The sequence below is a fragment of the Ursus arctos genome, unplaced genomic scaffold (assembly GCF_023065955.2).
Source record: "Ursus arctos isolate Adak ecotype North America unplaced genomic scaffold, UrsArc2.0 scaffold_3, whole genome shotgun sequence".
In the NCBI taxonomy this organism is placed as follows: Eukaryota; Metazoa; Chordata; class Mammalia; order Carnivora; family Ursidae; genus Ursus; species Ursus arctos.
Window position 1 is genome coordinate 80,672,429 of NW_026622985.1, and position 11,393 is coordinate 80,683,821.

Genomic DNA, 11,393 nt, shown 5'->3' on the forward strand with positions numbered 1-11,393 from the left:
ACAAAAGAAAAAAAAACCTCTGTAATAATTTCCCGCCCTTATACAAAGTTGTCACAAAAAGATTTTAGAAAATCTGGAAAATACAAATAAGCTAAATGAAGAAAATGAGAAAATAAAACCTAAATCTAGAGATAACCAGGGTTAACATTTTGGATGTATCTCTATAGTCATTTTCTGTGCATATTTGTGTTTCTATAAATTTTTCATGGGATTAGAGCCTATCTGCTCTTACATAACTTTTTTTTTTCAGTTAATGACATGAAAAGAAGTTCTCAACATATTAACTGTCCTCTCTGCCTACATTCTTACTGGTTGCACACTAATCCATTTTACGTCTATTCTGTAATTCGTTTAACCAATTCACTATTGTTAAACACTTAGATTATTTCCAATAATTTATTACTATGAATAATTATCCAGTAAAAGCCTTGTGGCTAAATCTGAGGTAGATCACTTTCACTTCATTATAACTGGATGTTATGTATGTTTTCAGATACAGACATGAAATTGCACATGACGGGCAGAGGATCTACATCTTGGGAGGCGGTACTTCCTGGACAGCTTATTCTTTAAACAAGGTATAGTTACAAATAATAATAAGGAGAGCGAGAAGGATAGAGAGAGGCATGTTCCATGCTAAGTAAGATAATTCTGTTACTATAGATATTTGAATTTTTACAGTTTCTTCATTAACACCTATTTTGTGTTACATGCTCTTTATAACATACGGCCCGACGCTGTGCCCCGATAGGCTTTCCGGTGGACCATTACCTTGATCACACACTGAAAATACATGAAAATTATCCCCGGCGTAAGCTGGATGAGGAAAGTGACTAAAAGGAAGACATAGCAGCCTGAATGGAGAAACTAATGAGAACAGGAGCCATGATGCTCAGAATGCCACATCTGTGTCATCGTCAGTGCCCTGTACCTAAAAACAACAGTCACGTTTAGGGCTCCGCATCTTTAGGAAGCTGCGCCCTGAAGGGTTTTTATTCATCCATTCCTTTGGCATTGCTAAATCCACGTCTCCCAGGAGAAATCTAGATTTAGGCTACAGAGTTTCCGGGCTGTTTTGGAACCTTATTGGTCTTTTTCAAGTTTTGTCAAAACCGTGTTCTCATATTTTCTTATCAACACTTACTTTTTTCTGGTATAAAAATGATAAGTGTTCATTATCAAAAATGTGGCAGTTGCAGAATTCCAACTTTTTTCTTTTTTTTCTGTGATTAAAAAAAACATTGGAATCTTATATCTGTTTAACTTTCAACTGCTTCATGTAATGTTTTGCCTTCTTTTAGAATTAGGGACAGATGGAGAAAGGCAAAAGAAACAAAGACTTTTCAATGTTTGTATAGGCTGTTGTTAAAAAATCCAGTTATCAGGTTAGCTAAAATCATTTACGTGTGTGTATCTTCTTTTGTTTTTTTTTTTTCTCCCCAAGATCCATGCATACAACCTTGAAACGAATGCATGGGAGGAAATTGCCACAAAGCCCCATGAAAAAATAGGTAAATTTAAAATATTGATTCATTTATGTTTAATAAATAGATTTTAATTTTTACTGGTTTTGGAGGGGAAAACACTTTTATTGAGTTATATGACAAGTAAAATATCTATTGTGCTGGTGTTAGAAATTATTTTCATTCCTTAGTCCAATTATTATTCTTCCTCTGTAATTGTGCAGAGACTTTTAATGGGGATTGTTGATCTGTGGAAGCAGGGAAGTGTGTGGGTGGGTTAGGAAGCAGACGCTTGAATCAAGATCCACCTGTCTTTTTGTGGGTAAAAGAGCTTGGGAAAGCCACTAGTAACCCCTGCCCCTACCACCCCACTTTGTTTCCCTGGCACTTGAACATTGGACAGTTATGGTGAGACTTGGGTGGCTTTATTTTAGTGGTAATAAGGAAGGATTGGAAGAACTAGTCAATGTTTGCTTAACGCAACAATGGGATTGTTTTAAGTGAGTTATTCATAGTACGTCTTTCACCATGGCACATCAGCGTTAGTCTTTCTGTGAATAATGGGATTTCTGTGTTTATTATGTGTTTGGCAGGTTTTCCTGCAGCCCGAAGATGTCACAGTTGTGTTCAAATAAAAAATGGTAAGGTTTCTAAAGAACATTCTAGTTCCATTTTTGTAATTGTGTATGCTGAGAATGTCTTTATGTATAAAGGGCATAATTTTGAGAAGAGTCTGTTTCTTATAGTTTAAACTTAAAGGGAAATCCGTTAAGTTATGCTTCTTTTAGTGGTTTTCTTCAAGTACACGAGAGGGGTGTTTGGGTTCCCTCAGTTACCAGGGAACTCAAAGATTGGCAATAAATAAGCTTTTATTATACTGCCTGACCTTTCAACACCCCACTCCAACAGATATTGCGGTTATGGTGGGTAATACTGATAATCTTGACATATAATCGAGACCTCAGTGAACACAGTATTAAAATTACAGTAACTCCTTCAGAGTGGTATTTCATAAAGTTTATTCTGTGCTCTGTCTGATGCCAAATAGTACTCTTAGCTCATTCTTTGGCCATATTAAAACAGAGGCATTGTATGGCTTCCGAAAGCAGCTGTGGCTGCTTCATCTGAGTGTGATAAATGACTCCTCTTTGGACACCCCTCCTGTCTTTTAATTTACAGCTTAGTTTATAGTTTGGTACACCACCTTCCATTTTTCCTGGGAGGAAGGTGTGTAGAAATGAGTTTGATAGCCCATATCCTTTCAGCAGTTTAGTTGGGATTTAACTAGGATTATGCTGCCATCTCCAGTACAGAGGTGCTTTTCATTACGCTTCTGCTTTCTGGATAAGATGTATAGATAGTGGGGTTGCTCAGCTTTGCCTCTCTAAGAAGCAAAGCTCTACTTTTCTTTGGAGCTGAACTTTTCTTGAATCTTAGCCAAAAAAATTTCCAGTGTATTTTGTAGTTTAATTAAGTATTGACTTAAGCTTGAGCTAGACCTGAATGAAGACATCTACTCATTTGATTCATTGAGGCCAGGCACCGTACCAGTGGAATTCAGCCTTAGTTTGGGGCATTTCGTTTGAATGTTACAAGCTGACCAGTTATAACTATCTAACTTTATGAAAACAAAACAACAACAATGATGAAAAACCTTTGATATTTGGGAAGGTTAAAGAACTTAACGAACTGTATAGATCAAATGGGGCTTCACACTGTCCTCCTTTGGCTGAAGAAAGCTTGGAAGAACCACTTTCGTGCCCCCCAAGCTGAACATTGCAGTGAATGTTTCTCCTCAGGTTAAATGTCTACACAGAGGATGTTTGTGTGGGCAGACAGATATCCATCCTTTCTAGAACATTATTTGAAAGAAGAATTTGCAAACTGGTGGCCTGCAGTTACGTTTTGTCTGGCTCATATATGTACTAAAACTTTTTGGATTAGCAGATAACACTTAAAAATCAAAATGTTTCCTTTAGAAAAAAAAAACATCCAGATTTACAGCTTCTCTGGAAAAATCAGAAGATCTGGCAGTTGTGGACCTTAAGTTCTGCATGGTATCGATCCGCCGGAGCTGCATCGCCGTCTCCTCCTTTAGAGCGTGCGCACTCCTGTTTGCTTATTTTCCCCGGACCTTCTTGTTCATTCACTTCCTGTGCCTGGCACCTGTAGGTGTTTGAATTTGAGGACCCAGACACGAAGCCTGCTTAGAGACTCGCATCCCTAGTCTTAGCAAAGATCCCAGCGTCGTGTCCGTACTTTATTAAGGGACAGGACAGCAGCAGAAGAGGACCGTCCAGCTGCAGTCGCCTGTGGTAGGGGGAGATCCACAGAACTGGTCCCGTGTCAGCTAGCTGGGCGATCTACTACAAAACACGCTGTAAGCCGTGGCTCTTTCTTTTGTGTGACCTGGGGTCTCTTCTTCTCGATAGATGTGTTCATTTGTGGGGGCTATAACGGAGAAGTGATCCTGGGGGATATCTGGAAGTTGAACCTGCAGACTTTTCAGTGGGTGAAGCTCCCAGCTACCATGCCCGAGCCAGTTTATTTTCACTGTGCAGCTGTTACACCGGTAAGTTTTCGTTTTCATTTCTTCCTTACGTAGTTGCAGGTGATAGGGAAAGCCTTTGAGCGACATTTGCAAGTAAAAAAGATTTTGAAATTACCAACCTTGGATTAAGAATGTGTTTCTAAAACTTTCTTCAAGACAAAGCTAGCCCTTCCTCTGAGAAAAGGGGAGAGAAACCATCATACACAGTTTAAAAGAGCAGCATAAATGTGAAAGGAAGGCTGCGTGTGGCATTCAGGCCCTGGCAGGGATAGAAAAGGTATCTTCTGGGAGGGCAGAATAGCTCTGTTGCCCCCCGCCCCCAAAAAATAGCTCTATCCCCATGATGCCTTGTTAAAGATCCCAGTAGTTTCTCAAAGGCAAGGGCCTTTATTTTCATCTTTGTATTCCCAGTATTTGGCACTGTGAATACTTGATATAATGTTAGTTTAATGTTTATTGAAGTAAAAAAAAAAAACAAAAAAAAAAGCTACAGTTTTCTCCTAGTAACTCATTCATTATTTAAACCCTTCTTGATCTCCGCACTGTATTGGGATCGGTGAGAAATTCTTTTTTGCTTCGCCTCATTTCAATTTGGCCTACTGTGCATTTTTTTGCTGACTCTTCAGCCTGAGTTTCTGTTTCTTTCCCATTTGAATTTATCCTCTTTTGACTGCCATTTGTTCATAGGCTGGTTGCATGTACATTCATGGAGGAGTGGTGAACATCCATGAAAACAAACGGACTGGGTCATTGTTTAAGATCTGGCTGGTGGTACCTAGCCTGCTGGAACTGGCATGGGAGAAGCTGCTTGCGGCCTTCCCTAACCTAGCAAACCTCTCCCGAACACAGCTTCTGCACCTTGGACTCACACAGGGACTCATCGAGCGCTTGAAATGAGGATTTCTGGACTGTTCATTGATACTGGAAATGTTAATTTAAAGAGACTCCTTTATTTATGGGCAGTGTAGAATGTGCTACAAAGAGGATTGGTTACCCTGATCAAGGCCTTATTCAGAAAATACATCAGATGCCTTTCTGTAAATTGGTTTTAAGTTTATGGAAATCTCACTTTCCCTTGTGCTTCTTTCTTTGCTTCTCTCCCTCCTGCCCCAACACACACACACATACTCACATACTCCCTCTTCCTTGATGGAGTTGAGGGAAAGTCTGAAGTTACCTTAATAATGTTGTGAATCAAGATAAGATAAAGAATTTTTTAAAGGAACTCTGAAACTATGACCATGTCAGCCAGTGCGCTACAAACTAAAGCAGCATCGTTGACAACAGAAATAAAATAAAATTTTTAAAATGTAAATCCCGCAACAACAATAAGAAGTTTCAGGATAGAGCAAGAAGGCTAACCCCGAGAATCATGTGGATTATATGCAAACCTAGATGTTTCACTTACTGTTTGCGAGATGCTTCTAATTGAGGAGCTGGGTCTGGGGGCAGCACTGACTGACGTCTTGCTGCACAGATTCCCCAAACCCGTCCTCTGACTTTGGAGGAAAGTCAAGCAGCTCAGCAACTCTTGATCAGTGATTTCGTTTCTCATCCTTATGGTGCCAGCAGTGGTTAGGTTTGGCTCGTCACAAGGCTTATGTGTGTGTTGTAGTCGTGCTGTTTATTGTTGCTCTTAGAAATTATGGCACCAAGAACGTTTCAAATCAAGGAATTTATGGTGGTCAGAATTCTTCGTTCTGGGCAGTTTCGAAATTCTCCTGTGCTTATTCTTGGTTTCAAGTATCTCTTTGACTTCTTCATGGGGGGACTTGTAGACCCTAAATATGTGGCATAAATGCCATGGGACATGAAGTAAGCTTGTGAGAGGCCAGAGAAGAGCAGGGCAGGGAGGGCCTCAGCGCCAGGCTGTGAGCCCCGACGGTCATAGTGGCCACTTCCTTTTCACAACTTGTTTCTTTTCTGACACCGGGCCACGCACCTGCCATTTTCTCAGGCAACGGATTTTATCTCTGGAAAGCCAACTGGCCCTTGATTTTTCCCTTAGCTTATTGTCTCCCTTTTTTGTCTGCTTTTAATGTGCATGATGCTGTGAGTAACCGTCTAGTTATTGGATAAAAGGTCTTGTGCGGGGGGGGGGAAGCCACAGGTCATCCTTCCCGATGAACTAAGTATCATTTTAAAAACTAGCATGAGGAAGGAATGGAACTGAGGATCATTAGTTTTTTGGTGTGAAGTTTTCTGGGTTTTTTTGTTTTGTTTTGTATTTTAACTCAAAGGAGTGATCCGAATTTTCACTTCTTTGCCGTCAGGCTGCTAGACAGTTGAGCAAGGCACTGAGATGTGAGCATTTGGAAGTCCTCAGGTGTATGCAAGGTGCTGCGGGCATACAGGAAGGCACAGTGCGGATCGTCCCGTTGGTCACCTCACAACAGGAGACTCAGATGGGAGATTTGGGACACATTTTTCCTTTAAGTGCCTCTTTTCCACTTAGCTCTTAAACTTACTCTTCTTTTTTCCTTCATCCCAGAAGGGATCTCTTTAGCTCCTGTGTGGATTTAAAATCACCTTTGAGTTGTGGCTAAAAAGTTACCATCCATTGTTGAGTTCTGGGGAAGAGGAAACTGTGGTCTCTAGAGTTGGACTCATAACTTCCATGCCTTATTAAAACATCCCATCCATGCTGGGTTGAGTTCATGGTGCCCATAGTCTGCAAGGTCTTAGAATACCACTCACCCGTGGTTTGGGTCCTTTTGGGGGACTGAGGGGCATGGGGCAGAGGTAGGAAAAGGAGCAACTCCTCTAGAGGTCCCACCCCCATCTTGCCATAACCAAGTCTGTTTGACATGCAGCCTCTTACCACCCACTGCTAAGCTTACTCCAGTGAGGAGTTCTCTCCAGAGCAAGTCAGGTTGAGCAGCCCCATGAGTTCAAGGCAGAGCTTTGCTGCATGACTCCAGCCTGGTCTCTGGATATTTGGTGGAATATAACCAGTTAAAGAAACTGTGCTATCTAGGGTGGGAAAAGGCCTTTTGTCGGTGGATTTATATAGGGACCAAAGCCTGAATGCTCAGCCTCTGTGCTTATCTTTCCATGCCCCACGGGAAAGAAGCAGGTCTCTAGCTTTGCTGCACTGGAGAGCTGGAAAGAGAGTCTAGTTCAAGCCTCACTTGCTAGCAGAAAAGGATTTAAGCCTTCTGAGGGCAGTCTTCTTTGGGGTAGACTTTGGAGGCCTGACATCCAAGCCCTTGTGTGTGATGTTTTTATAAAAGTACATATCCTTGGTCTAAAGTGTCCTCTTTTAATATAACACTAGTGAAAAGGATGTAGTGTGACCAGCTGTGAGTGCTGTCGAACCACATGTATGCACATGTGCTGGATGCCAAATGAGACTGTGTGTATGATGACTAAATGTAGGTGACTAGAATTTTATATGGGGGGGGTCCCCAGCCATTTAGTATACCTAAAACCAGCACCCTGAATTCCTGACACTGTTACTTGGTTTAGGAAAGTTTATGCCTGCTGCTTCTCTGCCTCTTTGAGGCACTCCCTGCCATCTTACTGCAGTCCTGTAAATTGAAGTGCAATATATAGAAACACATATGAATATATACAGATTATATATAGGGTGTAACTATAAAGCAGGTAGACTTTTTTTTTTTTTTTTTTTTTTAAATCTGCCTTGGGGAAGCCAGCTCATTCCTTTAGAGTCAACTTATACCAAGGATTTGAGATGTGACCAGCTAGCATAAACCAACTCTTGGTCAGTCTGGATCTTCAAGTCTGTGTTTTCTTACTCCAGTTCTTAAGGACTTTTTATTCCTTGGGTTTGTTAGAGTTGAGACTTTTCCCCAGTCATCTTTGTACTATCTCATGTGTGCATATCTTCCTACATTTCTTTGCCCACAAAAAAGGAAGTCTACCTGTAAGGAATTTCCTAAATGGAGAATTAAAACCTAATATTTAATACTGTCAGTTCTCCCATGTACATACTAATTTATCTGTGAACATAATACTTTATTAAATGAAGACAATGATGCTTTCTTCATTTAATAAAATATTTTCCACATTCTGGAAAATCTATAAACCAATATAGAATAGATGGAAATTTTAACTGTTCTTCAGGGGCCAAACTGAAATCCTTTCCACTGGCAGAATTTTTTTCAGGGCCCTAGTGACTTGGTGTAAAAATTTGCTCTAAATTATTCATTTCCATTACATAGCTAGATTTAAACATATAATAATAAACATTAACATTTCTAAGAAAGAGGTTTATTAACAGTGACCTTTGGTTACCCAGAGTAGCAAGGGTAAAGCACAGATAATTGAAATTCATAATTAATCAGTGTTTCAACTTTTCTATCAAACAATTGATTCATTTATATTCTTCCTCCCTAGCCCTTTCCCACAAGCACCTCCTTTTCAGTGGAGTGGGGCTAATAAGTAGTTAGAAATGAAAAAGAAGAATCACGGAGGGCTAGAAACCAGCAAGCATATAAGCAGCCCTATTAGCCGTAATTGTCAATTTGATGACAGCTGTTGAATGCTGAAATTAGGACCCACGGGTGGTAATCCTGAGTTGAGATGTTAACTCTTCACTCCTCTGCTTCGGCGTAGTGTTCCTGCCCTGAGTTCTAGGCTGTCTCTCCTCTAACCACCAAAGAGCTCACAGCGCCTACGGGAAGAAGCAGCTACTGTGTGTGAAGCAGAGGAAACCCCATCATTTGAACACATTTCTTTGGCTCTTGACAAATACTTGGTTTTCCTCTGTTCTTGCAGGAGCCTTATTTTTCCTTTGGAAAGACTTTTCCAGCCATATAGCTTGGCACGTAGGAAAGGTTGAATTCTCCTCTAAGTCTGTGTTGGTCTTCATTCTGTAAAAGCGGTTTGTTTTCATGTGGTCTTACAGATGTTTAGAAAGTGGCACCGTTACTAAGTTATCTAGCTGCCAGCGCTCTGATGTAGCACAAAAAGCCATTTCCCTTCTCTTCATTCTTCTGGCATTGAGCTCCAGGACGGATGAGGGCTTATGGTCCCGTGATCATGAGCTCCCCAGACTGGGCACTGGTAGCTTCAAGTGCTTTGGTTCCCCAAATTCCTCGGGACCCCCGGAGCGTTGGCAGGGCCTGAGGCAGGCTTCGCAGGGCCCCGTACCCTCCGTGTGTGTTGCGCAGATCGTGCCGGCGACAGCGTTTCCCTTCTGAGGTCACTGGATTTGCCGGAAAGCGACCTCTTCTCTTACCTGGTGTTACAAAAAGAAGTTCTGAGGTGGGCTTCAGAAGTGGTACCATCTTTTTAGTCTAATTTTCATGATTTTAGATTTTTTTTTTCACTTGATAGAAGTTTTTTAAAGGCCCTGCTTAGTCAGTGTACAGGGTGAGTCAGAGGCAGCGTCACCGAGGTGTAGTAATTGCTGTTTGACTAGTTGCACATTTAGAATACAAAGGAGGCATCAGAAACACACTGACTTTCTCCAAAGCCACTTCCTTGTACACAGAGTCTAAGCAGGGACAGCGCCAGGCATCTCCCTGTAAAGGCACCTGCCGATGAGGATTTGACTGGAAGAAACTAGGCAAGAAAGGGAAACCTCTCACGCAGTCTCTGAGGGCAGGCCTGGGCTTGGCTCTTCGTACAGGGTATGCTTAGGCCACACACGATGCTTGCCTTACTTTAAAGCTATTTGCCACAGTCCTGTTCAATAGTGTGGAAGTCCTTTTGCAGTCTGGTGTGCATGCCATATGATCAGGACAGCTTCTCCACCTTACCTGGTTTCCTACGGGCAAGTAGGAAAAATAGTGAATTTACCCTAAAATGTCCAATCTGTATTTATGTACCTTGTCAGTGTTTTGCTGTTGGTTTTCTAAAAACAATCTGATCAATAAATCTTATCCAAATCTATTTGGTTCAAAGCTACCTTGATTGTCTGATGGTAATTTGTGTGTATGTGAGCTCACCTCTGTGACGGAAGCATCGGTCCACCCACCTCCACCACCCCTTTCCCAGCCCACCAGGGTCCACTTTTCTCGATAGTAACTGTGAGTCTTCTGCCTCCCACCGCTGCCTGCTGTGGCTCCTTCCCTCTGCTCACCGTCTGGAACTCTTGGACACACAACAGTCCCCTCAACAGAATGCTGTTCCCCGCAGGACATCAGCAAAAGAGTGAGTGACCATGGGAACATGTCACACTCCCTTTTCCTGTCCCATCCCGCATATTCCCCAAACTACCACTGGCCAAGTTTGTGTGGATGTATCGAGACTCTTCTGAAGAGCTGGAGGAGCTACAAAGGAATTTGAAGGGGAAATGTGAATCTTTACGTACGGAGCCACAACTGTGTTTACAATTCAAGGGAACAGCCCCAGGAGGAGCTGAGCCCTTCGCAGGGGTCCCTTGGGGATGAAACCATGGTTCCTAGCTCTGGCCTTGGTCTTCCAGATGCTTCTCTCTCCAGAACCTCTGCTTTGTGTCACTTCACCGTCTACTAGGATCTCTCTCTCTCCCAGCAGTGCTTTTCTGTGAGCTCTGAAGTCCGGCATCGGTGTGGACACTCAAGTCTGGTCATTTTTAAGGTCTCCTATCCAGAATTGCACACATGCCTTTTAGTTTTCAGTGTTTCCACCAACAAACTATTGGATCAAATATACCCTCCTGGGGCTAATAATCTTAGGTATTACAATATAAACCAACCAGAGGAAAACATATAATTTCTACCCCTTAATGTAGAAGGCTCCCCAGCCCACCTTACAGTTAATACACTTATGCAGAGCAGTCATGTTTCCCTTGCTTGCTTTCTCCTACCTCTTCTGACGGATACTCCCCTGAGACCTACCAGGAATAAGAAATGGACTCTATGCCTTTTAGACTTCAGACCAGCTAGAGCTTTGAAATGAACTCTTTATTTGTATCTGATTCGGTTCTTAGTTAAGCCCCAGCTTGACTTGGGTGGGAAGAGGTTTCAGTGGCTTAGTTGGTTTGGGTGGTTTTGTTCTTCCAGTTACACGTATAAAATCCTAGTTTGTCAAAATGCTGTCACTAAGCTATTATCACCCAACAGTTCTCTTGCAGTTAATCTTCTGCAGTAATTGCTTGAGGCGAGAGGACATTGATAAAACCATGCAGTTTCCACACTACCTTCAAATGAAAGGCCCAGCTTCCAGACCAGCGCAAAACCAGGAGTTTTCTGTGATGATGGAAATGTTCAATATTTGCACCATCCAGTATGTGGTAGCCACTGGCTATTCAGCGCTTCAAATGTGGTTAGTGTGACTGAAGAACTCAGTTTTTAATTCTATTTAATTTTAACTTATTTAAATGTAAACAGTCACACATGGCTAGTGGCCACCATAGCACAGCTCTAGAAGGAGATGATCTGGAGAGTTGGGGGACCAAAGCTTAGCTCTTGGCTCTTGGCTCAGTCACT

At 41.9% G+C, this 11,393-nt stretch overlaps 1 protein-coding gene across 2 annotated transcripts in view; it reads left to right on the plus strand.

Moving 5' to 3' along the window:
* The window catches only part of KLHDC10 (kelch domain containing 10), a 60,001-nt gene extending 50,113 nt beyond the window's left edge, over nt 1–9,888 (plus strand). For both annotated transcript variants that reach the window (XM_026511091.4, XM_057304205.1), the window contains exons 6-10: nt 494–578; nt 1,445–1,511; nt 2,057–2,104; nt 3,896–4,035; nt 4,702–9,888. In XM_026511091.4, the coding sequence (XP_026366876.1) occupies nt 494–578; nt 1,445–1,511; nt 2,057–2,104; nt 3,896–4,035; nt 4,702–4,911 (550 nt within the window). In that variant the 3' untranslated portion in view covers nt 4,912–9,888. The remainder of the gene's footprint in view (nt 1–493; nt 579–1,444; nt 1,512–2,056; nt 2,105–3,895; nt 4,036–4,701) is intronic.
* Nucleotides 9,889–11,393: the final 1,505 nt, after the last annotated feature.